The sequence below is a fragment of the Lissotriton helveticus genome, chromosome 4_1 (genome assembly GCF_964261635.1).
Source record: "Lissotriton helveticus chromosome 4_1, aLisHel1.1, whole genome shotgun sequence".
NCBI classification, from domain to species: Eukaryota; Metazoa; Chordata; class Amphibia; order Caudata; family Salamandridae; genus Lissotriton; species Lissotriton helveticus.
Window position 1 is genome coordinate 1,834,896,510 of NC_136063.1, and position 27,797 is coordinate 1,834,924,306.

Here is a 27,797-nt window from a genome sequence, read left to right on the forward strand (position 1 = left end):
TTAAAAAAAACCTATGACAATGGCACGTTATATTTACGCATTTTACGTTAACATGGGCAACGTTTTTAATTAGCACATGAGTTTCAGTACACAATGAATGGCCATTTGGTAGAGCACTGTGGTTGCAACTCGATGATCATAATTCAAGTGAATCGTCTATTACCACATGTGAGCAAAACACGATGTGCAGGGCCAGCATTTATACACAGGAAGTACCACTCAGATAACAAAAAAATATTGCAGACTTCCACTACAAACCACGTTTGGTTCATATGTGTGTTACAACAGATGAGCAAATGTAAACCAATTTGATTTCAATTGTTGACCATGTTTACTACAGGTGCATGGTACACAGTGCAACGCCTGGGGTCATGCACAGTGGTTTACAGAAACATGCATCAGAATAACTGTGGTTTATGTGTAATACATGTACTGTATACTTTGTGTGTGTTATTGGTGTAATGAAAATACAGTATAATGCTAATCAACCATGTCCTGTGGCAAATATAGAGCAAAACCTACAGCTGTAATCTCTGATCTGTATCTACTTCATACAAGACAAGGGCTTTTGCATCCTAGGCTCAGGCATGGTTTAAAACATTTCTCTTTGCTTGGTAAGCTGACATCATGAGCTATAGCAGTGATGAGTACATTGTCAACAGGAAAGAATGGCTGCTTCCTACCAGCAGAGAAGGATCTGTGGTTGTGCCCTTTGCAAAGTAAAACCAGGGCATGGCTAGCAACCAACTCATGTTCATGGATTGCAGAGGGGAGGCCTTCAGAAGTGCCCTTTATGTTTGATGCAGATAGCACAGTCTGAGGCATGTGCACTGTGCTAACTACATATAGTGCAAAGTACAGAATGTAAACTGTTCCTATTTTTAAAAAAAGGCTTTATGCGTTTCTTCTGTGATGACTTCCTAATGTCTGTCATAAAACAAACTTTAAAAGTTCTCTGAAAAGAATTCAGTTAAGGGGAAGCTACTGCACCACCAATTGCATCTTCAACAACACAGGCCATGCCCCCCTCCTTGCACTGTTGTTAGGCTCAGCTTCCGAGAGGACCCCTCCACTTTTGGTCTGGCCTGTGGTGGTATTAGCAAAACAAGGACAGTAAGAAGCATGAGCTTGTTGGTTTCTGTGGCCATGCCGCAGCATGATATCCAGCTCAGATGATTCCAGGTGTAAAGCTGAGTGCTTGTATGTGACAACTTATGGTACAGCGGTGTGGGGACCACCATAAAAGCCACCAATTACAGGTTTTGGAAGATAATTTCATAAAAAGGCTACTGGTGACCCCAAATAGCGCCCCACACTTTGTTGTCACAGAGAGCTGGGGTTGGCATTTTTGGAGGACCGCATAGGCATTGCCCCTTTGCTTCTATGGGCAAAAAATTGGCGTTCCGAAGAATTAACATTCTCAAGGGATGTGATTAAAGACTGTACTAAATTATATATAGACCTATGCATCCCTTAGCTTCGATTTGTTAGAGATAAATTTCATGAGATAGGCATGGGGCACTTTATGAGAATTCTGATAGTATCCTCACAGATGCGGAAGCCATTGTCAAAGAGGCATATTATTCTAGGGCAAATATGCGCCATACTCAATCAGAGGCGTCTGGTTTCTTATGTTTGCTCCCTGCCCAACAGCAATTTTATTTAACCTTTACCACCAATGTACAGATACGATTTCATCTAACTAGTTTTCGTTTATGCACTCTGCACTTTTTAGTGGCATTCTTGAAACAATCAGGGTGGGCCAACAAACTTATGGCCTGCCCGTGTGACAATCTGGCAACTCAGAGCACCTTGCACTTTATTCTATTTTGCCCTCTTTTCAATGAGCCAAGGGAAAATTTTCTAGCTCCTCTTTTAAGGGAATTTCGGCCTGGCACATACATTAATGGTTTTAATTTGCTGTATTCATTGGCCACTTCTGCTATTTGCATTGTAGTTTCTTACTATATAAAAGTTGCATTGGCCATCAGAAAGGGTTATGAGCTATAGAGGCTGACCAGGAATGTTGTCATTTTTAATGTACAATTTGTATAACTTTGGAAGTTTATGATCAACGATATATCTTGCTGTGCTAAGTCATTTGTATTATGGACTATATGTTTCTAACTGCCAGATATCCTATGAATTTTATCCTTTATTAATGTTAACTACACTGCTTTACAAATATGCTATGAAATTCTAAAACTGTGATGTTTGTTTGTCAAACTTTGATAGGCTTTTGGAGCCGAATAAAGGTATTCTTGTCTTGATTCCAAGTGGGCTCTGCTTGGCTATGGTGTGTAGCAGGGGCCGGAATAGCTTCTTGCCGTTCGGTGTGGCAATATGAACTGGCATTTTTTGGCCAATTGTGGAAAACCAAATTGGCTGAACCACTGTTTTGCTGACTTGCTTGTTCCAGAAGGGCTTATTCAGCACCAGTGAGGCCCTGAGCTGAGAACTGGGGCGCATTCAAATGAAAGGTAAACTAAGCAGTTGGTATGAAGCAAAAGACTGAGGTTTTCCTGCTCTGGCCCTCCCTCAAAGCTTGGCAGAGGTGACCTGGCTTTGTCAGATGGAAGCGAGTTCTGAACATCAAGTTTAGTGCATCTCCAGTCGAAAGGAGTTGGAGGTGACTCTCAATGGGTGTGTTTTTTCCTCTTGTTTTGTTTCTTAATCTCAGGTGAAACTTGCTGGGAGGCGTAATGTGATTTTCATATGAAGGCCGCTTTGTTACAAAGCAGGTGGCAGTTTCCATACATTGAATTATCAACAGGAATAGTAGGGCTAGAGTGCTGTTTAGAGTGCAACTTAGAGCTTGTGCATCAGTGAGGCCCCATCAATCTTGAGGGTCCCAGCAGACAAATAACCTCTCATCAGAGCCACAAATGAAAAAGCATCTGGGTCCCCGGAGGTGTATCTGTGGGATTATGCATCACCGTGGAACATTGGGGAAAGGGTATATATGTGGACTGTGCAGAAGAGGAAGATTAACATAAGTTGTTGCCAGGGCCTGAGGTTTGATGCTATACATTGGATATGGCATCACCTTTAAGCTATACTTCTTTTTAGTGGTGACGATCAGCTCCTATCCTGTTTCTTGTTGTTTCTCCGATTGCGAGCGACTTATCGCTGAGGTGTCCAGTTGTTCCTGCTCTGATGACAAGCTTTTGTTGATCAGGATCTTCAGTGATTCAGTGGAAGACACAGGCAGGTAAATTTGTGGTGTTACAGTGAGAGATTTTAATTTTGGGTGAGCAGCACACAATCACCTGTCAGCAGTGAAAGCTCACAGACAAGGTCCATGGACCGTCAACACACAGGCAGGGAGCTCATCAGTTGGTAGTGTGAGCTCATGAAAAAGGCCCATCAAATATCAAAACATAAATATTGTTGCATATGAAACATCGTCCTGGGACTCATCACTCCAAAGTTAATGGTCTTTTTGGGTTCTTCCGCTTAGTAATGAGAACTCCCTTGAGGGTGGGTAGCTCTCCCTACTTTCATCTGGGGGGACACAAGTTAGACCTGACATCCTTGATGTGGTCTTTCCCCAAACATTTTGCATTCACATGTTTTCTGAATTCATTTTTGTTGTAATATGTCCCCAAACAGCTGTAAAAACGTGTCACAACTTTTTGGTTGTCATCTTTGTGAATTGGGAAGCTTTCTGTTTGTTTTGAAATATTGGAAATACTCTTCATGTTTCTAACAACACTGTGCCTGCATAATTGGTAACAGGCTTACCTCTTTAATATTCTGTACATTGGCCTGCTGGTGAAAAGCACACCTTGGTATAAGTATTTTACAGGAAATTCCTTATTGGCAGTCTATTTTGGACATCATTGTGGTGCTCATTTTCAAGAGTAGTGTGTGCAGCAACTCACTCATGCAAGGTTATCTCAATTGAAAAGATGATGCCTCCTTCCACACTTTTTTTTATCATTTCCATGTTCCCCCCATTAAGTTGGAGGCAGTGCATGAATCTTTTGAAGCCAAATTAGATGCAATCGATTGTGATATCTTTACTTCAAGGAAGAAAAACATATTGTTGGTGTAAATCTAGGATCGGAAAGCAGAAGCATTTTGAAAGCACTTTCCTTTGTAAGCTGTTAATGTCCACACAAGTGGGGGTGAAAATAGAGATGTTGAGGGTGTAGTTGATGAATACCCGTCAATCATTAAAATGTTAGAGATGAGTCAAGTCAAGTCAAAAATACTTTATTCGATTAATTAAAATCATAAAAGTATACTACAAGCACAAAAACACATATAACAATGTAATAGGCGTACATTTCATTCATTTTTCACTTTTCATTTTTCACCAAGACAATACATTATGTAGTATACATTAAAAAGATGTTAAAAAGGACGTTTAAAAAGAACATTTATGCAGGATGGATCGGGTTCAGGTGTTACTTTAACTTGTAGATAAATCAAACCCCTTTATTTAAGACATCACTTTATATTCTAACGGTAATTCATTACCATATTAAAAACAATTAAAACTATACTGAGCAAATTTAATTATGCAAATCATAAGGAACATGTTTTATAGTATGCTACATCTCAATATTTACATAGTTCATTCAGCTGTTGAGGTATTCAGTGATCTAAGTCGTTTAGCTCTCATGGCTGCAACCAGAAAGCTAGCAACCCCAAACATTACAATAGGGGTCTCCATAATTTGTAAAAACAGCAATGCGGGTTTCACTTGCATAAATCCCCTGTTTCTCAAAAGCGGTAGTAAATATTTTTCTCTCCCCTCTACAAAAAAAGAGCAAGAAAATACAAAGTGGATCTGGTCTTGGTCAGAGAAAGAATCGCATTTACATGGGACATGATCCATTGGCTTGTTCCATTTCGGATAATCACCCAGAAGGAGGTGCATCTGATTGAATCGGAATTTTGTGAGAAGCCACCGGTGGTATGGCCTATTCACTACCCTCAAATAAGGCTGGATGGTCATGGTTGAAACAACAGTATAGTGAGCCCTAACGGTTGTTTTCTCTATTTCTTGGGCTTCACGAAGCATGTCCCTAGACTCTAAAAAATGTGTTTTAATCCATGTGACATCCTCTTTACATAGCCTCTCGGGATTACTATACAAATCAGGGCGACCCAAATGAGTAGCAACAGACTTAATATAGCTTAGCCATTTTATATCTTTAACTCTGTCTCTCCCCATGCAGTCTATAATAATTTGTCGGTTTAGCATCAGGTTCGGGTTCAGCCACATTTTCACCCAAAGAAGTAGTGGGGCCAGGTTAAGGGCATCCTCAATGTATCCTTGCCCTAATTCTGTCAAGACAGAGAAGATGGGTGTAGACTGTGGTAAGCCTAATAGTGAGCGCATGGACCTATTCTCTTCCTTCTGAATCAGTGCCAAGTCCCTGAATCCCCAAATCCCAGCCCCATATCTAGCCAGAGCCAGAGTTTTGGCTCTATACAGTTTGAGGATGGCTTCAGTTGGTTTACCCCCCAGTCTCTTAGCAAAACTCAGTATCGCAGCAAAAGACCGCCGTATAGCCATTGCTTTATTTGCGACCTGCGGGGTCCAGTTGCCCATGTCATCGAAGATGACTCCAAGGTATGTAAATGTTTTGACTTTGGATAAAATCACTCCATTGCATCGTAGGGTTTTTGTGGTGTTTTTACCTTTCCCAATGGACATAACGTGCGATTTTTCCATATTTACAACCAAGTCTAGATTTTCCATAAAAGCCCCAAACGAGTCAAGAAGCAACTGTAAACCATTGGAGGTTCTAGCAATGAGGACCGTGTAATCGGCATACATCAGTACCGGCAACGGTGACCCTCCCATATTGGGTATATCTGGGGTAGCTGTTTTTAGAACAGAATACAGGGAGTTAATATACAAAGAAAATAACATGGGGGCCAAAATGCACCCCTGTCTAACCCCTCTTACTGATCTAAACCCAGTGGTACACTTGCCTTCTGTAGTCATCCGTACTGATGCAGTCAGGTCACTGTGCAAGAAAGCTAAAAAATTAATCAAAGCAAGGTCCAGACCCAGCTCCGCAAGAATCGTCCACAGCTTCGACCTATTTACTAGGTCGAACGCTGTGGACAGGTCCATAAAAGCTAGGTGGATAGACCCGCTGGATGCGACAGTGTATTTACAAATGGTCATGTATAAATTAAGACACTGCTCCTCAGTCCCCCTTCCAGTTCTGAATCCATACTGAGTGTTGCATAAAATTGCATGTTCCTTTTCCCACAAATTAATTTTGTTTAAAATGACTTTACCTAGAATTTTAAATGAGGAATCAAGTAGCGATATTGGTCTATAACACCTGGGATCACCCCTTTGCCCCTTCTTAAAAATTGGTATAATAACCGAATGTGACCACGTGGTCGGAATGTCAGACAAAATCATACATGCTAAATTAAAAACATTCGCAAGTACTATAGACCATATGTAGGGATGTGCTTTATACAAATCAACGGGGACCCCATCCGGGCCTGGGGCTTTCCCGCCGGCAGTATTTTCAATTGCGTTTAATACTTCATTTACCGTTACCCTTAGAGGAGTGTGTGTAGGTAAGGTATCTATAGGAGTAGAAGGGGTAGTAATGGTCTTGCTTCCGTAGATGTTTTCAAAGTGATCTAGCCATTGCTTCTCGGTGATATTAACTTCTAATGGCTCATTCTCTTTGCCACTAAACAAAGGAGAGTTCACTATAGACCAAAATTTTGCACTATCCCTTAAAGTAAGATTCTCATAGAGTGCTTCCCAGGCTGTGTGTTTTATTTCTCTTTTACGAGCCTCGGTCATACTCCTATATTCTTTCCTTAGTTGGGACACTTCAGTTATGTTACGTGGCTTACATTTTAGGGCTTCTAAGAGTTTTTTATGTGCCTTTGAGCAATCGGCATTAAACCATCCCTGTGCCCTTCGTGGCTTATCAGCTGGTTTGCTTGTAAGGGCCTTAGCAACATTTTTACATATGGATTCAAAGGCTTTTGTGACATTTCCTCCTGTGGTCAAAGGGTCCCTGCATATATTTAGTTCCACACTTACTTTATCACACAAATTGGTAAAAAATTCCTCAACGTTAATCCTAGACCATTTGACTCGTCTACCTTGGTCATGGGCCCGGATGACAGTGGGGTAGGTAAACTGATGGTCAAGATTTATAATGGTTGGTTTTAGATTAGTCAGTTCCATAACGACCGGATTATGGTCACTAAATGCTGTTATAATGGCATTGTATGAGATGACATTTGTAAGAACACTAGGTGACCCAAAAATATAATCAATGATGGTATTACTCCCTCTTGCACTATAAGTTACCACTCTGTCTTTCGGATTCACAAAGGCGGGTTCAGACATATCCATATCAATCAACAGTTCTTCTAAGGCGCCCCCTTTTGCAGAGTGTTCGAAGTGCAGATGGGTCAAATAGTCATCATCACAGGAACTGCCGTCATAACAGTTGAGTTGACAGAGATGTGTGTTAAAATCACCTAAAACAATATAATAAACCAAAGTAGATTGACTCTTCTTATAATTGTTTAAAAATTCAGCCAACATTAGGATATTTTCGCTTCCTTGTAGCCCTTCTGTTGAATTATAGAAATTTACATATAGGAGTTTTTCCCCCATGCTCATCGAGACCTCCAGAATAAGACAATTAGGGGAATTAATATTTAAAATTTTCATCACCCCCATGTGGCTTACTGAGATTAAAAGTGCTAGGCCTCCCTTACTTCTGCCCCTATTAGACTTTTGAGCAGCTTTAAAGTAGGATACATATCCTTCTACCCAGAAGTTATTTTCAGTGTCCCAAGTCTCTTGTAGTGCAATCACATCCTGTTCCTTAATGATATCGAGCCATTCTTTATCATCTCTTTTGGCTTGAAGGCCGGAAATGTTCCATGTCATTAGCTTGACTGATCTGTTAGCCCCTTTAGATCTGGGAGGTTCCTGCGGCCCCAACTTGGTGCCCAGTCAGGTGTTAGTATCAAGGTTTGTAAGGGCATCAAAACGGTTTCTTAGCTCCAGGCCAGGGGTCTGAGCTACTTGTTGATTGCAATCTAGGGACAGTTGGGAGCTAAGTGGTTGAGTGGCCCAGTTAGCTAGTTGCGCTTTGTGTCTTGGGGTGTTGTTCCTATATCCTATATCCCGGCTGGCTTGTTGTGTTGGGCGGGGATAGAAAAAGCCCAGTGGGACCGCACGTATTTGCCCTTGGATGATGTCAGTTGCGTCCCAAAAAAGTCATGTGCAAACGTGTGGATTCCTAAAATTGATAATGACACAATCGTCAGAGAAGCGTTTGGCCGTCGGACCCAGCCAGGTAACTCTTCTCGCCAAGCTTATATGTGCAGAAACATCACTCGGACCTGTACAGTTTTTGTCGCACCAGCTCTTGACATTTTCCATGAGAGTTAGTTGTGTTTCAGGTACTCCCGGGATTGGTCTTGGGACATTAACCAGAACTGCCACGAAAGGAGTAGCCTCAGGGGGTAAATTTACCATAGGCTTGGGATACACACCATTCCCTGTTCTCTTATGAGTCGTTTTAACAGCAGCCTCGTCCTTTGCCTCGCTATTATTTGTGTTGGGATCCAAGTTATTCTGTCTGGTAGGGTGCGGAATAATTCCGACAGATTTAGAATTGTTAGCAGGGATCACTGCTGGGATCAGTGGCAAAGGTGCTGCATTGGGCATTGTAATTCCGTTGTTAGTCACCTCCATAGGTTGGGTTAATTGCCTTGTGGCATGCGATGGATCTAAAGCTAGATGCTCTGTCACCTTTTGGAGCAACAGGGAGTTCATCCTCTCACAACGGGACATAATACCTGCTACACAGTCTTTAAGAGTTTCGACTATGTCACTCGAGATCTTGATGAGTGTAGGTTCAATAGTGTCTGTTAATACCCTTTCAATCATGTTTTTAATTGAGCCTTCGAGTTTAGCTGAAGATTGTCGTGGCTTAATGTTGGCTCTGTATAGAAAGGGGAGAGGTTTATGAGCTCTTATTCTTTTCCTACTTTTACCTGCTTTAGCACCCCCCATCGGAGTTTGGGCAAGCACAGGGGAGTCAGGTGCCCCTGTAGGGTGCTCAGGATGCGCTGGTTGTTGAACGTTGGATAAATAATCACTGGCACTAGTAACGACGATATTGGGTTCTAAGGGTACCCTTGGCTCGTTGTGCTCAATCGTAACTCCCTCTAAGCCAAGCTCACGTTCTTTCTGGGCGATTTCTTTATTGAGCTTCCCCACGGCAGATGTTAGGTAAGTCAAAATGCTTTCTGGAGCACTGGTTTTGCGTGCAATTTTTACTTTGCTAGTTCCCCCTGTAAGCGATGTCTGTAATTTTCTCTTACCCATTTCTGAACTGAGGTGTTGGGGGACCGGCCTGTCCTGTCCTCTGTCGTCCCCTGACGGCCACAGACGGCCCGCCCTTTGCCCGGGCTTCGCCCGGCACGGCCCGCGCACGTCCCGCGCAGCGGTGGTAGAGGCGGCGCTTTATGCGCAGAGCTGACCCAGTGCCTCCCCCTCGTCAGCAGGACCCGCCACAGCTGTGGAGAACCACGTTGCACCCAGGGCTTTGTAGTCCTTAGGGTGATAATGCCACAAACAGCAACAGTGCAGAGTCTCCAATGTGAGCGTTCAAATGATCCAGAGCCCGCAAAAGTATCAGCGTGTCCTTTTCTCCCGGAGCAAATCGGCAATTAGAGGGACCCACGCTGCGGGGGTAGAGGCGGCGCTTTATGCGCAGAGCTGACCCAGTGCCTCCCCCTCGTCAGCAGGACCCGCCACAGCTATGAAGAACCACGTTACACCCAGGGCTTTGTAGTCCTTAGGGTGATAATGCCACAAACAGCAACAGTGCAGAGTCTCCAATGTGAACGTTCAAATGATCCAGAGCCCGCAAAAGTATCAGCGTGTCCTTTTCTCCCGGAGCAAATCGGCAATTAGAGGGACCAAAAGAATGTGATTTCAGTGCGACTTGGGCAATACTTTTTCCGGGATCAGTGACGCATTAACTTCCGGTTGGCAAGGTAGTGTGACTGGAGGCAAAGTATAGAGATGAGATTCAACCCAAAAAACGAACAGTTTTGGAATGTTATAAGTTCTTACAATGCTCTCAATTTCTTGAAGAACCCATTGATGATTTTGTTCCTGCTTTAAGATGAATCCTACATGTAATTATCTGGAATTTAAAAATTAGATACTTTATGAACAACTCATAGAAAGAATCAGTAATAATAATTTCAGATGAGGCTGTTTTCTACGGAAGATCCAGATTTGGAACCAGCTTTGAGGGTAGGAAGGAGCATCGAACATTCACAGTTGTGTAAGAAAGAAATTAACATCAGTACTGAATCCAACGAAATTAAGCAACTTTCCAGGTAATCTCTAAAACATCCATTGAAACCTGAGAGTGTGAAAATCCCTAATATTCTGGAGTTTTGACCCCTAAGTCTAAAGGGGAAAAAAATAAATCTTCTGTCTTCTCTGTGGCAACAGATCACATTTAGGAAATGCCAAGTTTTGTGCAGCCACAAATCAAGTGTGTTTCAAATGTGGGAAGAAGAAGCATTTTGCAGCATTGTGTTGTTTTTTAGTGGGACAGAAAGTAGTAAAATTGTAAATGGATGATGTCAACTCTGAGGAGGAAAACAAGTTGCCTTCCCGGAGCAAGGCTGGGGTGAAGTAGTTGAAATATCATCCATGTATGGATTGTGAAAAAAAATCTGTAATAAAGTATTTCTCCTCATTTTGCCAGGTTAAGACCAGGTTTTCCCTGGTCTTAATGTTAGCACTATCCCATATTTATGACTCCCTTGTAAATATGGGGCAGCTTCAACTCCAATGGGTGTTGCGGCGGAACACCCACCGCAACACCCATTGCCTACCCCTTTCATTGTAAGTGTAGCGTGAAAGGGGGCCTCATTCACAAGGCAGTGTTAAGGCATGTTAAGTGGCTTAACGGCGCCTTGTGAATATGTTGAAGCCCCGATCGCCACAGGAACGTCAAAAAAGTAACGTTCCTGTGGCGATAGGGGCTTGTAAATATGCCCCTTAGATTTTCTGGACTTAGGCTTCCCAAAAAAGGAATATATGAATGGAAATGTCCTCCTGTTGGGTAATAAGAATAACGTGATGTAGGCTTATCATTCATTACACATACCTAGTGCATTAAAGGTTTGGGGGTACATTATTATAAGTAATGAAAAATATAATTTACACATGGTATACTGGAAGCCCTCAAATTCATTTACTGGAAGTTGTAAGTGCAATCGACCGACCCCATCTACAAAAAATGGAGCACAAAACCAATCACGCCTACTTGAATCTTAACACCTAGCAGACAAAGATGTTTACAACACGGCAAACGTAGGTAAATACAATTTTATACATTGTGATAAATATTTAAATAGCTAGCTGATCACCGCTAGTAAAAACGTGGAAGGAAGAATATCAAGGTAATAAGAGTAAGGCTGTATACTTTATTCAAGTGCTGTGCAGAAGTATTCATATGGATGCATAATAAATACAGTAGGCGATGAGAATACAGCATCTGGTGCACTATGTGGGACATGAGCTGAAGCCACACATACATAAATGCACTAATAAGATGTTTTTGAAACAAAAAAAAGCTTACGTTTTCCGTGGTTCCTGTGATCACATGAAGGCCATCATAGGTAGACTTGATGTACATTCCCTGGAGAAAAGAGGAAAAAGAGGCAGTAATTAGTTTCTTCTGGCTGTGAAATATCTTCCCAACACAAAGGAAAGTGCCGAAAAAGTTTTCAATGGAGATACAAAAAAGATACAGGAATAAGTGGAAGATGGAACCAGACAGCAAATGTGTTTTCAGTCTGGTACTCATCCTTATTAAGCCGCCTAAAGGAGCTTCTGTATACATTACAGCACAAGGGAAAAAAAATCAAAATGTACTAAAATATTGATAGATAAAAAGCAAATGGAAAAGTAGGCTTTGCAATCATTATAGATACTCTGAAGACTTTTTGGGGAAATAAGCCCTTCGAGCAATGCATTACACCGCCTTAGCTCTGGCTTCATACACCAGGTCTAGCCAGGGAAAACTTTCTGAGAATGTATTATAGTCACTATACAGACTATGATGCATCAAGGAAGAGTGCAAAATAAATGCATACTGCTCCTCCCTAATGCGCTTGTTTGATTCTCCGAGTGACAGACAACTAGAATTTACGCAAAGAGCATTTCTGTAGTGCAATCTGTGAATGCCAAGGACCTTATCTGCTGTCCGGCAAGCAGCCTGTCAGCCCTCCAGGTCAGTGGAATCTATGGCCTTTGCCGCCCTGATGGAGTTCCAGCGGCTATATTTAGAGGACCCCATCACTCAGGCAGGGATCTCTATGCCTTTAGAGGAACCACCGCTGTAGCAGCCCCATAAAGGCGCTGATGCTTTGCCGAGCTTTTGCTTTCTGAAAACAAAACAAAAAAATTACCTTGAGGTGAATTGAATATTCTCCCTGCATGTGGGGAAAATGTGTGTTTTCCCTATCCAGCAGCGCCATGCCTCACACCAGGTGTGCAACGCCCATAGGGCTGAAAGGGCTTCAGCCCCTCACCTCGGCTCCCCACCAGTCCATGTGCCTCCAAAAAATTTCCTCGAGGCGCATGGAATTTTCTTTCTGCATGTGGGGACAATGTGTGTTTTCTCTATCCAGCAGCGCCATGCCTCACACCAGGTGTGCAACGCCCATAGGGCTGAAAGGGCTTCAGCCCCTCACCTTGGCTCCCCACCAGTCCATGTGCCTCCAAAAAATTTCCTCGAGGCGCATGGAATTTTATTTCTGCATGTGGGGACAATGTGTGTTTTCCCTATACAGCAGCGCCATGCCTCACACCAGGTGTGCAACGCCCATAGGGCTGAAAGGGCTTCAGCCCCTCACCTTGGCTCCCCACCAGTCCATGTGCCTCCAGAAAATTTCCTCGAGGTGCATGGAATTTTCTTTCTGCATGTGGGGACAGTGTGTGTTTTCCCTATCCAGCAGCGCCATGCCTCACGCCAGGCACTCAACGACCATAGGGCTGAAAGACATTAGCTTATCCCCCCCCACCCGTCGTGTGTCTTCTGCCCGGGCTGCTCTGCTGTGGGCTCGGCGCTGGCCAGTGTCTGGAGTCTTATCACTGGCACCCGCGTTTTTCATGGTCTTTGAAAGACCATATGCATACCTTTGTAAACTGTTTAAAAAGGTTTAGTGTTTTTTTCTGGTTCAAGCACCCCATGGGCCCCCCACTCCGCCTATTTCTTACATTTCGATTTTACTTTTAGTGCCATAGTGTGCGAATGCATTTCATGAAAAGAAATATAAAGTAGGGTTGCCAAAAGAAAAATACCAGCCATTTGTTGTTTAAAGAGCCTACAAAGGCCTCATCTTGACACTAGGATTATGAATAAACCCATGTCTGTTTATTTGTAATGTGACTTTTCTGTCTTTGTTCCCTTTAATTATCAGTCATGGATCATTCAGCCAGCCCTAGAACACAATAAAAAATGCTTTCTATTTATACTTGCTGTTCCAAGTATGCACATATTAGTGCTGAAAATAGGCTTTAGGTGACTGTTTATTTTTGTAATGCCAGGGACATCAATATAATGGGCTGGCTGGGCTGGGGAGGGAGAGTGAGGTTGGAGGAAGTGCTTTGTTGAACACTGCAGCAGCTTTTGGTACAGAGGGCGATATTGTAGCACTCCTGCAAAACCGGCCCATGTTCCAAAAAAGACCACCACTGGTCCAAAACCAGCCCCCACTCTTCCAGCTCACCAAGAAAACGCCCGGTGCCCGCTACGGCCAGTCCGGCCCTGTCCCTGAATAATGCCATTATAGCAATAGCTTAACTTATATCTGAAACCCTAAGCCAGCCCTCAATAAGATGCTGAGGTACTTAAAGTGTCTGTGAATGCACCCTGCATTCAGACAACTCACTCTTCATTCTCGCCCTTCACTTTCGCACTCCCCCTGCACTCACAGTGATCACAATGCACTCACACTGACCACCATGCACTCACACCATTCACCTTGCACTCACAATGACCACACAGCACTTATGCCACTCGCCATAAACGCACACCGGTCTCCCTCCACTTGCCCTGAAGTCACATGAGCACACTTCTCACCCTGCAATCATGGGACACTTCACTCATCTGTCCCCCTCACTGCTCACTCTGCAATCTCACTTAAACAAGCCCATCACTAACCGTACATTCATTAGTCCCACTCTGCACTTACATCCGCACCCAAATTCATATGGTCACTTCACTCACCCTGCATTAACTCCTCTCACCCTACTCTCACACTGTTGCCTCGCTCACCTTACACTCACATGGGCATCCTGTCACCCATACAGTGCAGAGGGTTAATGTGCCTTCTACAAAGAATGTGTACCATGCAGATCACAGAACTGAGTGCGAGTAAACTATAAGTAGTCCTATAAAAAATGTAATGCTTGTCAGACAGGAGCTATAGAAAGATGAGGTGCATTGTTGGTGAGTGGCAGTGAGGGAATTCATGGAGAAAAAGGAAATGGGGAGGGGCGTCAAAAAAGACTGTTGCACCGCGCAAGACCAGTGCTAGGACTAGCCCGGGCTGGGAGTCTTAGGCCCCCCCGAAGTTCAGGTCTAGTTGCACCCCTGCCTCAGGCAGAGGTCCTAGGTTACGAAAACGAGTGAGAGTCACCCACCAATGGCAGACGCCACTTTGCCCTGACAGCCCTGTGACAGATTAGCCATTATCTTGGAGGTTTTCATGAGTCGAGCAAATTGAGGCTCTTCGATAGGAACGCCAGGGATTTTCCTGACCCCAAACACTGTTAAGGAACTGCTAGTTTGGTGGAACAGGAGCAGGAGTTTTCTCATTCAAAGGTAGCTTCTCTGGCGTTCTTGCGAATCCGACGAATATTCATGAACCTCTGCAAAGCCTGTGCATCCTGCACTTCTCATACTGTTTATTTCCCTAGATCACATTGATCTGAAAGACTCATCTCCTGTGTCTCGAGAATTTTATCTTTAGCCTTTGTCTGTAAACAGAAAAGTGACAGTCATCCTGCATTGTTTGCTCCAGCTCATGTCAAGAGGATGATGTTTATCTTTAGATGAAGAGAAGTGATGAATACTTACTTAATTGTGAAAACCCTGGATGTTCAGAAGCCCTATTTAGCTCAGTAGCTACAAGACACAAATGAATTACAACATTCCAATTTGAATCTGTTTGAGAAGAGAAAGGATTTGTTTATTTCATTACAATGCTTATCTTTCTCAGCAAATACTGGTACTGTCGGGTATGGTAATTCTGGGGTGCAGTATTACTCCAGTATTCCAATTTTACTCGTGAGGACTTGACAATATTTGTGAGAATTCATGTTTTCACACTAGATCCTGCGTGACTTGCTCTCCTTTTCAGCACATTTGCTAGTTTTGTTGGAAAAATGCGTGGAAAACCTGGAGTGCGGGGAAAACCTGGAGTGCACCATATTCCACCACAACTCGTAATTCTGGTTTGACCAGTAAGCCCTGATACCAGGAACATTGGGATTTGCAAGCTTCTAACAAGGATGCCCCTGCTTAATAGATAATCATTTCTCTTGAGAGCCACCTGCCAACCAATACTCTTTGCTTCCATTGCCCAACTACCCAGAGATGTCTCCAACTTACCATCCATACCAGACTACTCTGTTTAAATATCTATGTGTAGTGGCAACGTGGATGATCCTTATGAGTAGACCCCCACAGTAAAGTTGAGGGGAGTGAATGTGCCTGTAGGATTAATGTATGTTTGAAAGTTAACTTGAGATATGGGAAATTAAGAATCGTAATCGAGAATAAGCACAAACTGGAAAAATGACTGAGTGTTATACTCTGATTAGGTGGCTCGTCTGTTTGTCTCTGTGTTTGCACTTCCCTTATGACATTTTTCATCCTGGGTATGACATGTCACATTTGTGACACATTGTAGCAGGTCTATTGCTTCGTATGTGAAAAATACTCTGAATGTGAAATCCATGCATACGTATAAAAGCACATGGCAGCACTACAAACCTATGTTCTGAAATCTGGTCTGAATTTTGATTAAGACTTAGCTGGCAGTGGTATGTTCATAGTTCTCATTGAAAATATCAAAGGTTCCCTTGAGTCAAATTACAAACAGATTCTCATAAACATACTTTTAGATACAAAAAGTGCAACAATATATAACACAAAAAATTAACAATTTAAAAAATCATTTATTATGAAAACATAGAGATTAAAAACAATATTGTTAGGCTAGCTAATCTAATGTTTTAATCTAAAAAACATAAGTACATAACAATCAATTATGACCTGCACAATTGAAGCTAAGGACAGAAAAAGTAAAACGTAAAAATTGTTAAATACAGGTTGAACATTCGGACTCCATTATAGTTTCATCGATATTATGCTACTACAGCATCTGTGCATCAACATCGATGTCAGAGTCTTGAATTATACCAGTGCTGGCGTCAACACGTTTCGGTGGGTTCTAGTGATAATTACCACCTTTATCAAGACTTTCTGTTTATCTGTCACAATAAGGGGATCAGTCGAATCTCCCTATAATAAATATATATACAGTTAGAATAGTACGTTAGTCTATTATATGTACTCATGATTATACAAATGTGAACATAAGCTGATAACTTTACCCCTTTATAAGGCCTGTAATTATTTAACTAAAAAGAGCAAAATAACGTCAGGATAACATTTACTAAGTTCACAATCTGTTGTTAATTCCTTTGGTACAGTTATTACACTTCATACATGTAGTTGTTCCACTTCATACTTTGGAGAAAAAGCCACAGCACAAATAATAACAATAAAAACAGGGAATAAAGTTGCCTACTATTTCGGCTTAGACCACCTAAATATCACACAGTGTGTTTCAGGATTGCTATATAATGGCAATTATAGTTGTAAAGGGAATGTTATCGTGAACCCTTAACTTACAAGGGTAGTCTTACACTGCGTGGTCACAAAAGGATTTTTAAAAATACTGGTCTTAACCACACACGAGAAATCTTTAAATACTTTTATTCCATGTGAAGCTAGAGGTCACAACTTGGGGAGTCTAGTTAATGTTTATGCTTACCCTAATTTCCCGGGCAGCTGGTATTCTAAATGTCCAAGTCTGCAGCTTGTGTTGTATAAACAATCGTAAAAATATGTGTAATCGATTGTCCTTCCTAAATGGAAAGTATAAACCAGTCAAAATGATAGCATACTACATTGTACCATTTCGTGTATCTAGAGAGTTAATCTGGAACCTACCTGTTTAAAAATTTGTGAATGAATATTAATTGCGTTGTTACAAGTTTGTACCAGTTTTCATTTCAGGAGAAATTTTCAAAAGATGCGTCCGCTATTGAACAGGTCCCAGAAAACCTAATGGGGGAAAGGGGAGAAATGGGACTATTATTCTAAAAGCTTCTTAAACTATTATTACCTTTCCACCTATCAAGTGCAAACTGTATTTGAAGGGTGTACCTGCGGCGGAATGAGTCTGAGAACAGTATCTCCCAAATGTAAAGAATAATTATGGGTCAGTGCCGTCTCGCTCGCTCGCTTGCTATCAGGATACTTGCAGTTACCCTGTGGGTTAATAAGCAGAGTACCACGTAAGTTAATGATTTGCTGCTCGAGATATTCCAGCCTACTAGAGCATCCACAAATGATCCTCAGCTAGTTCTTCAGCTGATTCTTACCTGCTACATTCCTCGTTATGTCGGCGTGTTCTGGAGTTCCATGATAAATACACGGATGTACTCGCCGATCCTGTTTAAGTACCCTTCAGGGATCTAGGATTGGTCCATTTATATAGTCCCTAGGAGCCTATTATAATCGTGCTGTTTAAGTCTGCAGTATGCAAATCTAAAAACTAGAAAAACTGAAAGCTGATACATCCTCATCTAATCTCAGCTCCTCCCCTCTTACTCCATAGTGGAGTTCTCTATCTGGTCCGGGTCTGACACGTAGGTAGGGACGGCTACTGTTGCACCCGTCTTTCCATTGGTGACCTGCAAGTTCCTATCCGCTTCCTTAAGTATGGCATATATATGGGATAATAATACCCTATCTGTTATTGGTGCTACCATTGAATCATGAATTTAATAAGTTAAAAGATTTTTTTATTTTATTTTAAAACAACAGAATTCAAGAGAGTTGTTATTAACTAACGAGAATAGCTCGAAGAAAAAGTATAACAAAGATAGTCAAGCTGCCTATCCCTGGAGTCAGCAAAGGGGAGGGAACTATATTCAACAGGCAAAATTACCTGAAATGCATTCCACAACTTTCAATAACTGCCGTAGCCAGAATGTGGTGTACCTACTTCTTTGCCCTTGTAATTTAGGGTATGTAGGTGAAACTAGCAGAGAATTACGCACCCGTGTTCTTGAACACAAATCAGCCATCCGCACTAACAAGAGTAATGCCCCATTGACTGAACATTTTAAATCTTCAAATCACTCTTGTGATGACCTCAGATGGTTCATCCTCGAAAAAAATCAGGATTAATCGGCGAGGTGGAGATATAGATAAAACAAGACAAATAAGGGAACAATGGTATTTTTGCCACCTTAATACCATATTAAAAGGCCTCAACACGAGAGAAGATTGGGCCAAATGTCTATAACGCTTCCGAAAAATTACATGGGAAAGGTCTCAGACATCATAAGAGGCCCCGTGGTTTTTTTAAGACTGACACTGGGAGCGTCTTTTTCAGACTGTTTACATATTTATGACGGGATAAATTACAGTTCTCCAGATTGTCTGCCCTATTACGCGCATTTAGCGAATGATTATTACTTTCATATTGTCTCCATCCCTCTACCTTTTCATTTGATCTTATTATTGTATCCTTAGTAAGCCCCCGTTATGCATTTCAGGTCATTTTGCCTGTAAAATATAGTTCCCTCCCCTTTGCTGACTCCAGAGATAGGTGGCTTGACTATCTTTGTTATACTTTTTCTTCGAGCTATTATCGTTAGTTAACAACAACTCTCTTGAATTCTGTTGTTTTAAAATAAAATAAAAAATCTTTTAACTTATTAAATTCATGATTCAATGGTGGCACCAATAACAGATAGGGTATTATTATCCCATATATATGCCATACTTAAGGAAGCGGATAGGAACTTGCAGGTCACCAATGGAAAGACGGGTGCAACAGTAGCCGTCCCTACCTACGTGTCAGACCCGGACCAGATAGAGAACTCCACTATGGAGTAAGAGGGGAGGAGCTGAGATTAGATGAGGACGTATCAGCTTTCAGTTTTTCTAGTTTTTAGATTTGCATACTGCAGACTTAAACAGCACGATTATAATAGGCTCCTAGGGACTACATAAATGGACCAATCATAGATCCCTGAAGGGTACTTAAACAGGATCGGCGAGTACATCCGTGTATTTATCACGGAACTCCAGAACACACCGACATAACCAGGGATGTAGCAGGTAAGAATCAGCCGAAGAACTAGCTGAGGATCATTTGTGGATGCTCTAGTAGGCTGGAATATCTCGAGCAGCAAATCATTAACTTACGCGATACTCTGCCTATTAACCCACAGGGTAACTGCAAGTATCCTGATAGCAAGCGAGCGAGCGAGACGGCACTGACCCATAATTATTCTTTACATTTGGGAGATACTGTTCTCAGACTCATTCCGCCGCAGGTACGCCCTTCAAATACAGTTTGCACTTGATAGGTGGAAAGGTAATATTAGTTTAATAGGCTTTTAGAATAATAGTCCCATCTCTCCCCTTTCCCCCATTAGGTTTTCTGGGACCTGTTCAATAGCGGCCGCATCTTTTGAAAATTTCTCCTGAAATGAAAACTGGTACAAACTTGTAACAACGCAATTAATATTAATTCGCAAATTTTTAAACAGGTAGGCTCCAGATTAACTCTCTAGATACACGAAATGGTACAATGTAGTATGCTATCATTTTGACTGGCGTAAAGTTTCTATTTAGGAAGGACAATCGATTACACATATTTTTACGATTATTTATACAACACAAGCTGCAGACTTGGACATTTAGAATACCAGCTGCCCGGGAAATTAGGTTAAGCATAATCATTAACTAGACTCCCCAAGTTGTGACCTCTAGCTTCACATGGAATAAAAGTATTTAAAGATTTCTCGTGTGTGGTTAAGGCCAGTATTTTTTAAAATCCTTTTGTGACCACGCAGTGTAAGACTACCTTTGTAAGTTAAGGATTCACGATAACATTCCCTTTACAATTATAATTGCCATTTTATAGCAATCCTGAAACACACTGTGATACTTAGGTGGTCTAAGCCGAAATAGTAGGTAACTTTATTCCCTGTTTTTATTGTTATTATTTGTGCTGTGGCTTTTTCTCCAAAGAATGAAGTGGAACAACTACATGTATGAAGTGTAATAACTGTACCAAAGGAATTAACAACAGATTGTGAACTTAGTAAATGTTATCCTGACGTTATTTTGCTCTTTGTAGTTAAAAAATTACAGGCCTTATAAAGGGGGGAAAGTTATCAGCTTATGTTCACATTTGTATAATCATGAGTACATATAATAGACTAACGTACTATTCTAACTGTATATATATTTATTAAAGGGAGATTCGACTGACCCCCTTATTGTGACAGATAAACAGAAAGTCTTGATAAAGGTGGTAGTTATCACTAAAACCCACCGAAACGCGTTGACGCCAGTCCTGGTATAATTCAAGACTCTGACATCGATGTTGATGCACAGATGCTGTAGTAGCATAATATCGATGAAACTATAATGGAGTCCGAATGTACAACCTGTATTTAACAATTTTTACGTTTTACTTTTTCTGTCCTTAGCTTCAATTGTGCAGGTCATAATAGATTGTTATGTACTTATGTTTTTTAGATTAGAACATTAGATTAGCTAGCCTAACAATATTGTTTTTAATCTCTATGTATTCATAATAAATGATTTTTTAAATTGTTAATTTTTTGTGTTATATATGGTTGCCCTTTTTGTATCTAAAAGTATGTTTATGAGAATCTGTTTGTAATTTGACTCAAGGGAACCTTTGATATTTTGGGTTAGATAACCCCATGTCCCTTGACTAGTTTAAGGGGTACCTCTTTCTTTTCATACATAGTTCCCATTGAGACAAGGTGGTTGCATGTATCCATTAAAATTAAATATTGTTCCTGCCCAGGTCCTGTAACCAAGGTCTGTGAGTTCATATTTATTATGCTGGACTACTAAACATGATAGTACAGATATCTGTAATGATAAATCACTCTTTAATTAAGTAAGAGTTTTCTAAAACTTAAACTAATTATTTTGTTTTGTGAGCCAGAAATCTCTGACTTAAAAACATCTTGGGCCTGATTCACAAAGGTAAACGTACAATTTTGTGTACATTTACGAGTGTTTGTTAGTCACAAAAGTATTTTACGAGTATTATCCTTACAGGTGCTGATTTTCAGCACATAAAAAAGACAGGCTTGTCAGTTTTCTTTTATACGGAGTGATTTGATCATGCCAAATAGCTTTGTCAATAGCAAACAATTGTAAACACAAATGTGTAAATTTACTTCTGTGAATCAGGCCCCAAATTATGGGGCCGATTAGGATGGCGGACGGAAATGGGTACTGTCCGCCATGGTGGGGGAAATTTTACTCCCGGCTGCGCCGCGGAGAAACCGCGGTTGGGATTAGGATATTCATGTCACGAAACTCCGACCGCGGCGGACGGATCACAACCAACACCGTCCGCGGTGGACGGAACACAACCAAGTCCGTCCGCGGCGGACGGAGTCCAATGAACAACCACTGCCGCGGACGGAAATGACCGCGGAAAATAAAACATGTACCGCCATACCTGAGAATACTCCGAGGCCGCAATTAGGATAAATCCGCCCGTACCACGGAACTCACAGCCATCCACGTCCGCGGCGGAAACAATGCTACGAGAACCACAGCATCAGGGCGGAAGGCCAACACGCACAACATCCCTAGCGCCTAACAAATGTATGAAAGTGCACCGCAAGTCCTAAGCAAACATACGAACATTGACAAGGCCCCCCCCCCCCCAAGCACAAGCCACCATGACACGTCCCAATTATCCAATAATGCACACAAGTCAACACGCCCACCTACCACCTGACTCGCAACAACCATTGAGACACGACTACAAAAAGACACCCCCACACAACCACAATCCCTTGCACCACAGCATTGCTGCCAGCAAGAGGGCCATTCGAGACACTGCTAACTCACATAAAATCACATAGAAGACACCCACCCACCACCCTACCACACAAACACCCACCACACAAATCCTACACATCACACACCACACACCTGCACCTCCCAACTCACTCAACTCACACACTGAGCACCACACACTATGGCACCCAAAAAAAACCCAAATTCACGGAGACAGAGTTGCGGGTAATGGTAGATGAAATTATCCGTGTGGAGCCCAACATCTTCGGGGCCCAAGTCCAGCAGACGACCGTGGCGCAAAAGAACCACATGTGGGACAGGATCGTCACTCGGGTGAATGCGTCGGGGACTGTGCCGAGGACCAAGCACGACATTCAGAGGCGGTGGCATGACCTTAAGACCAGGGTCAAGGGCATCCGAGCGAAAAACCACGCCAGAGCCAATCTTACTGGCGGTGGCACACCCCCGGAGCCCATACCCTACACCGATTGGGAGGAGAAGGTGCTGGTGATACTACACCCAGAGAGCCTAGACGGCCTTGACGAAGGAGAAGAGACTGGTGAGTACAAACCAAGCACCACGATCAGCACGACATGGTCAGGCTCACACAACTGAGAATAAATATCCCCCACGCCCCAACCCATGCACGTCGGACACCAACACACTAACATGTCCATGGCTCCCAACAGGCCCCCATGTGCACGGGGAGGGTGGTGGTGGTGGTGGTGGTGGAGGGTGGGGTGTGTGAGAGGCCCAAACTACAACTCCCAACAGGCCCCCATGTGCACGGGGAGGGTGGTGGTGGTGGTGGTGGTGGAGGGTGGGGTGTGTGAGAGGCCCAAACTACAACTCCCAACAGGCCCCCATGTGCACGGGGAGGGTGGTGGTGGTGGTGGTGGTGGTGGAGGGTGGGGTGTGTGAGAGGCCCAAACTACAACTCCCAACAGGCCCCCATGTGCACGGGGAGGGTGGTGGTGGTGGTGGTGGTGGAGGGTGGGGTGTGTGAGAGGCCCAAACTACAACTCCCAACAGGCCCCCATGTGCACGGGGAGGGTGGTGGTGGTGGTGGTGGTGGAGGGTGGGGTGTGTGAGAGGCCCAAACTACAACTCCCAACAGGCCCCCATGTGCACGGGGAGGGTGGTGGTGGTGGTGGTGGTGGAGGGTGGGGTGTGTGCGACAGGAAACAGAAATGTCTACAAATCAATGTAACCATGTACTGTCCACATTACTGACCAGCTCGATCTTGTCCCTCAGGTGATCGTCAACTGACTGGGGAAAGCAGTACCCGGCCGCCAGCCTCGCCTCCCACACCTACAGGACTCTCTGCTGACGACGACACAGGCAGCTCCGGGGCGGAGGATGGAGCGGGACCAAGCACGCAGCCAGGGCCATCTGGCTCACAGGGACTCCCGGGACCGACCAACGTCGCATGTGTGACTCCCGCGGCACCTGTCTCTGTGATCTGCACAGTCCCCACCACCACCAGTACCGCCAGTACCACCAGTACCACCAGTACCACCACTACCACCAGCACCACGACTCCTGCCGGTGCCACCCAGCATGACCCAGCGCGCAACGCTGGTCCAACGGCCCCACACACAAGCAGGGTGAGTGGGCCACAAACACAGGCAACGGGACAACTGCCAATCAGGCGAGCCACACACCGCCGGTCAGAGGAGGGACAGCTACCCGAGCCAGTGGCACAGTCCCTACAAGCTCTTGCCAGGTGCCAGGCCTCATACGACCGGTCCCAGGCAAACGCTGATCGTGTTCACCAGGACTCAGTGGACAACACCAACATCCTGCGCGAGATCTCTGGCATCCTTGGCCAGATGTTGGTGATCATGGGCCAGCAGGCAACGATGTGGAGGGAATGGGTTGGCCGGAACAACCCCCCCCCCCCTCCACCAAGTGTGTCAGCGCCACCGCCACCGTCACCTCCGCCTCCCCCGTCACCTCCGCCTCCGCCTCCACCGCCGCCACCACCACCTGAGCCCCTGGCGACGGATGTGGCCCATCACCAACCTGCCCTCCCAGCTGACTCTGTACCACCTCCGAGACGGAGGGGGCGGCCGAGGCAGGAAGTGGCTGAGAGCAGTGTTGGAGCGCCAGGCACACGCTCCAAGAGGGGACGACCTTGACAATGCCACTGCCTGTGCCAGACATTCACCCTGCAAACCATCCTGTCCCACATAGACAATCATTGCCACTGGTCTGCTGGACTAGCCTGACACCCCCCAATGTGGTGTCAGCACGGACATTTCATCTGCCATTACCTTCAACTCCAACTCCCTCACCCCCACTTACTTGTAAATATTCACCAGCACAAAAGCACAACCTGTCAATAAATTGCATTTACTCACACAATGATGTTTTGCCTCCATGTTTATTCACATGATTGCCATCAGATACAGACGTAAACAGGTACAGGGATCATAGTCGCACATGATCATGGCGCTGCGGGAGTGACCTAGAGAAAACCAGAGACAGCAAACACACGTCACTAAAGAGATTCACACACATCACAACACAATGCACAGCAACATTACACAAACGACAACCATCACACAAGCATGGGATGGGAGCACACACATCATGGACACTCCTATGTCCAAAGACATGAAGACACACATGTGCAACCATCACAAACCACACCCAGCTGATTAACCCCATATCCGCACAACACCAGAAAACATACATGAGCCATTGTCAACCGCCACTAGAGGTACATACTCACATTCAAGGGAAGTAGCGATCAATGAGCTGGCGCCTCTGGTCCACACCTTCCTCCTCACCACTATCCTCATCAGTCGACATGGGTGGGATGGGAGGCCGAGGAACTCCTTCGTCTTCAGGGTCCAACAGCAGTTCAATGTTATTGCGTACTGCCAGGTTGTGGAGCATGCAGCAGGCAATCACGATCTTGCATACTTTTCCTGGTGAGTAAGGCAGGGCCCCTCCGGTCTTATCGAGGCACCGAAACCTAGACTTGAGCAGTCCAAAGGTACGTTCGATGACTCTCCGTGTCCTTCCATGTGCCTCATTGTACCGCATTTCACCCGCCGTCCTCGGATTACGTAGGGGACTGAGGAGCCAGGGCCGGTTTGGGTAAGCCGAGTCGCCTATGTAGGGGGATGACAGAGACAAACATCAGAACAAGATATGGTGGGTACCCCATGCAACACAGAGATCACAAGAGTCCCCACTGCACACTCACCAACAAGCCACGCTTGACCGGGTGGCAGATTTGCCATGAGTCGTGGGACATTGCTGGTTCGCATGATGTGGGCGTCATGTGCGGATCCAGGAAATCTTGCACACACATGGGAGATGATGTTGCTCGCCAGGCACACCACCTGCACGTTCAGCGAATGAAAGTGTTTTCGATTCCTGAACACTTGTTCGCGTGCCCGTGGTGGAATGAGCGCGATGTGCGTGCCATCAATTGAGCCCACAACGTGAGGTATGTGGCCCAGTGCATAGAAACCAGCTTTGACAGCTGGCAACTCTTCCGGACGTGGGAAATGTATGTACTCATCCTTGTACAGCATCATAGCTGTTAACACATCCCGAAGAACCGTGCTGAACATGGCCTGTGACATACCCCCGGCACCTCCAACTGTATACTGAAATGTGCCAGTAGCGAAGAAATGTAGTACCGCCATGACCTTTGCAGTGGGTGTAAACAAGCCAGGATACGTTCTACGTGGCTGCAGATGAGGAGACAATTGAGCCACAAGCTCCAGCAACCGACGTCGATCCAGCCTGAATTTCCGAATCACCTCCTCGTCTACCATATCCTCCAGCAGAGTGTATGGGCGATGCACATTTGGAGCCCTCCTGTGTGGGAGAGAGATGTAACTTAGGTCAACTTACAAACGACGCATACGTGTACAACTCCATCACATGTGTACCTTACTGACAAAACTTCAGTCGTCACCCTAATGTATCGTAGACACATCACAGACACTCATGCAACTGCATGCACACAAACGATAAGTTTACACACGCCATGTCATCAAGCACAAATGCCACCACCAATGATGATGTGCATACGGTAATGACATGCATGGTGACAGAACGTATAAATCACATACACGGAATGCATGTGTACCACCACCACTGTAGTCACCTCGACACAACAAGAAACTGACAACAGATGCATTAATTGGCCACACAGCCGTGATGTACTGTGTAGTTGTGAAGATGTAACAATGTCTGTAGGGTCAAACCCGACGTCAACACGTACAAATGCACATCTGTTGCCCATTGTGTGCCGACCGATGTCCATTGTATGGACACACATGCTATATTGTATGACATATGACCTTTCACAATCACGCTCACATCCCTCATGACGCAACTGCACACAACACATCACGGTGCAGCGTCTGACAAGATCACATATTTGGCGCCGCCATGGCGGTGCTCAACTTCCGCTACTTCCCAAAGGCCATATGCGGCCTGCGTCCCTCTTCCCATTGGCTGCATGTGCAGGGACCGTCACGGGCACACATCGGCAACCGCACGTGCAAGCTTCAGGCACGGATGCTTCAGTTGCAACAATGTACTATCACTGGCGCCTCCATGGCGGTGCACGTACACAGCGGGGGAGGTGCAGGCCTATACACCCTGCAGATGTACTCAATGGACATGCCAGTTCATGACCCCCCTTACAGTCACCTTGCATCATCCACCGTACACCGGCCGGAGCGGCCGGCCCATGAAAAACCGCCGTGCCCGGCCATGAACAACCGCCGTGCCCGGCCATGAACAACCGCCGGTCCCGGCCATGAACAACCGCCGTGCCCGGCCATGAACAACCGCCGGTCCCGGCCATGAACAACCGCCGTGCCCGGCCATGAACAACCGCCGTGCCCGGCCATGAACAACCGCCGTGCCCGGCCATGGCGGTTGTGTTCATGGCCGGGCACGGCGGTTGTTCATGGCCGGGCACGGCGGTTGTTCATGGCCGGGACCGGCGGTTGTTCATGGCCGGGCACGGCGGTTGTTCATGGCCGGGACCGGCGGTTGTTCATGGCCGGGCACGGCGGCTGTTCATGGCCGGGCACGGCGGTTGTTCATGGCCGGGCACGGCGGTTGTTCATGGGCCGGCCGCTCCGGCCGGTGTACGGTGGATGATGCAAGGTGACTGTAAGGGGGGTCATGAACTGGCATGTCCATTGAGTACATCTGCAGGGTGTATAGGCCTGCACCTCCCCCGCTGTGTACGTGCACCGCCATGGAGGCGCCAGTGATAGTACATTGTTGCAACTGAAGCATCCGTGCCTGAAGCTTGCACGTGCGGTTGCCGATGTGTGCCCGTGACGGTCCCTGCACATGCAGCCAATGGGAAGAGGGACGCTGGCCGCATACGGCCAATCGCAAGTAGCGGAAGCTGTGCACCGCAACAACAGGGCCAGTCATTGGCCCATTTCACGATCACGCTTCCAGGGCTGACCAATTGCTGGCGACGTATGCCACTGACACGTGCTGAGGGCCCTATATATGTGTCTTGGCCAAAATGAAACTTCCTACCCTGGGGACCAGTGCTGCCTGTG

General features: G+C 44.7%; 1 protein-coding gene across 1 annotated transcript in view; it reads right to left on the reverse strand.

The window, feature by feature from the left end:
* Positions 1-27,797, reverse strand: part of LOC144828230 (connector enhancer of kinase suppressor of ras 2-like) — a 2,060,726-nt gene that overhangs the window by 1,203,727 nt on the left and 829,202 nt on the right. The window contains exon 7 of the mRNA XM_078686315.1: positions 11,637-11,696. Coding sequence (XP_078542441.1) covers positions 11,637-11,696 — 60 coding nt within the window. The remainder of the gene's footprint in view (positions 1-11,636; positions 11,697-27,797) is intronic.